Genomic DNA, 3,035 nt, shown 5'->3' with positions numbered 1-3,035 from the left:
TGAGGCAAAGAAGATTATTCGAGATCTTGGGCTTTCTTACAATAAGATTGATGCTTGTAGTAATGATTGTATGTTATATTGGAAGGAGGATAGCTTACTCGATTCTTGCAAAATTAATGGTGCGTCCAGATGGAAAATAAATACACATACTGGGGAAACAAAGAATAAAAAGGGTAAAAAGATAGCCTCAAAGACTTTACGTTATTTTCCCTTAAAGTCTAGGCTTCAAAGGTTGTTTATGTCTACAAAGACATCTTCTCTAATGACATGACATAAGGATGAAAGAACTAATGATGGAATAATGAGGCACCCAGTTGATTCAATGGCATGGAAGTCATTCGATGACCTTCATCCTTCATTTGCAATCGAGACTCACAATGTTCGACTTGGATTGGCTAGTGATGGATTTCAGCCATTTCGCAATTCAAAAATCTCACATAGCATTTGGCCTGTGGTTCTTATTCCTTATAATTTACCACCTTGGTTGTGTATGAAACAAGAAAATTTTATATTGTCAATGCTTATTCCTGGTCCAAATGGTCCTAGATATGCAATCGATACATATCTTCTGCCTCTAATTGAGGAATTGAAGGAGTTGTGGGAAGTTGGTATTGAGACCTTTGATGCATCAACTAAACAAAATTTTAAGTTGCATGCTTCTTTGTTATGGACTATCAATGACTTTCTAGCTTATGGAAATTTATCTGGATGGAGTACAAAAGGAAAATTGGCATGTCGATCTTGTAATAAAGACACCTCCTCAATTCGATTGGCTAATTGTAGGAAACAATGCTTTATGGGTCATCGACGTTACCTTCCCAAGGATCACAGATGGAGGAATGACAAGAAGTCATTTGATAATACAATAGAGAAGAGGCGCCCACCAAAAACATGTTCTGGAATTGAGCTACTTAATCAAGTGCAAGATCTTGAAGGACAACCATTAAAAAAGGATCCCAAGAAAAAGAGGAAGATATCACATGAAAAAAGAAATGATAATTGGAACAAGAAAAGTATCTTTTTTGAACTTCCATATTGGAAATCTCTCTTGTTGCGACATAATTTGGATGTCATGCATATTGAGAAAAATATATGTGATAATATCATGGGGATAATCATGAATGTCAAAGGAAAGACAAAAGACACAATTAACACTCGGTTAGACTTGAAGGAAATGAACATTCTGCCAGAATTGCACCCTATCCAAAGAGGGGAGAAAGTTGAAGTTCCAACTGCATGCTACACATTGTCGCCTGAAGATAAGCACAAGTTATGTCTTTTCTTGAAGAATTTAAAGCTCCCTGATGGATTTTCATCTAATATTTCTCAATGTGTAAACTTGAAAGATCACAAGATATCTAGATTAAAAAGTCATGATTGTCATGTTCTTTTGCAACATATTCTCCCTCTTGCTCTTCGTGGTATGTTGTCCAAAGAAGTGTGTGAACCTCTTATAGAGTTATCAATTTTTTTTGTGTACTTGGATCAAAGGAGTTGATGATTGATGACTTGACATATATTGAAGCACAAATTCCCATAATACTTTGCAAGTTAGAAAAGGTCTTCCCTCCTTTTTTTGATGTCATGGTGCACTTGCCTGTTCATTTAGCTGGTGAAGCGCAGATTGGTGGACCTATTCATTATCGGTGGATGTATCCTATTGAGTGATGGTTATATTTTTTGAAATCTCTCATTGGTAATAGGACATGTCCAGAAGGTTGTATTGCAGAGGGCTACATTGCAAATGAATGTATGACCTTATGTTCAAGGTATCTGCATAGAATTGACACAAAATTCAATAGGCCAGAAAGAAATGATGATGAGGGTTTAAAAAAAGTAAATGGGGGTTTATCCATATTTTGTCAATCTGGAAAAATTTTGGGAGCTAAAAATCCTTTTGAGCTTGAAGCTAAAGAATTGGAACAAGCACATATATACATTCTGAAGAATTGTGATGAAATCATACCATATCTTGAGTATGGAGAGTTCTTTTATATAGTATTTTTTTTCTTATTTCCTTTAAGGTGATATAGTTTCTATATGAAATTTATGGTTAACCTCAATTTTGTAGAGAGTTTGCACAAAATCATATAGATACTGCTCAACACTTGTCAGATGCAGAATGGGATCGAGAATTTATTGAATGGTTTAAAGATAGGGTGAGAAATACATAAATAATAGATTCAACATTTTGACTTTTTACTAATCATTCTAAATTACTAAATGTTATCTTACTTTTAGGTTGCACAATTGCATAAAGCAGATAATAGTCAGTTCATGGAAGATCTTCTCTCACTTTCACGTGGTCCTACCAAATATTCAACACATTCTAATGGCTACATTGTTAATGGATATAGATTTCATGTAGAAGATCATGATCAAATGTTAAGGACTCAAAATTGTGGTGTTGTTGTAGTTGGCGAGAGTGATAAAGATAGTGAGAATGTTGATTACTATGGAATTTTAACAGATGTGATTGAATTGAAATTTATCTCGGATAAAAGAGTGATTTTGTTTGGTGTAACTGGTTTGATGTGTATGACAAAGTAAAAGGAGTTAAAAGAGATGAGTATGACTTCGTGAGTGTGAATCCGAGTAGATTTTTGAAAACAAATGAGCCTTTTTGTTTTAGCTAACCAAGCATCTCAAGTGTTTTATGCTAATGATAATTCCAACAAAGGTTGACATGTAGTAAGGAAGACTCAACCTCGTGATTCCTATGAGATGGGGAAACAAATGGATGATGATGATGTTGTAGTTGACTTAGAAAGTCCTTCACAAAAGAAACAAAAAAGAACTGATGAGGTAATGTATCTTTTGTGAACTGATAGACACGATTTCTTTTATATTACATTATATTGTCGCACATGATTCTTATTTGGCAGTGGGGATCGCGAGATTGATTTATCTTTTTGATTATTGATAATTCATACTGTTTAAAACTCCTATTCTTGATTACTTTGATTCTATTCCTTTAGTTCACTAGTAACTATTGAAAGACTACTTTTCTTTTGTTCTTCAGTTCACTGATAGAA

General features: G+C 34.2%; 1 protein-coding gene across 1 annotated transcript; it reads left to right on the top strand.

The window, feature by feature from the left end:
* Positions 1 to 301: 301 nt before the first annotated feature.
* On the top strand, positions 302 to 2,550 carry LOC125877616 (uncharacterized). The gene is made up of 5 exons (XM_049558858.1): positions 302 to 1,333; positions 1,492 to 1,652; positions 1,704 to 1,769; positions 2,072 to 2,159; positions 2,242 to 2,550. Exons 1-5 carry the CDS (start codon positions 302 to 304, stop codon positions 2,548 to 2,550), a joined length of 1,656 nt encoding a protein of 551 aa, XP_049414815.1.
* Positions 2,551 to 3,035: the final 485 nt, after the last annotated feature.

The sequence above is a fragment of the Solanum stenotomum genome, chromosome 9 (assembly GCF_019186545.1).
Source record: "Solanum stenotomum isolate F172 chromosome 9, ASM1918654v1, whole genome shotgun sequence".
Classification (NCBI taxonomy): domain Eukaryota; kingdom Viridiplantae; phylum Streptophyta; class Magnoliopsida; order Solanales; family Solanaceae; genus Solanum; species Solanum stenotomum.
This window is presented reverse-complemented; position numbering and strand designations above follow the sequence as displayed.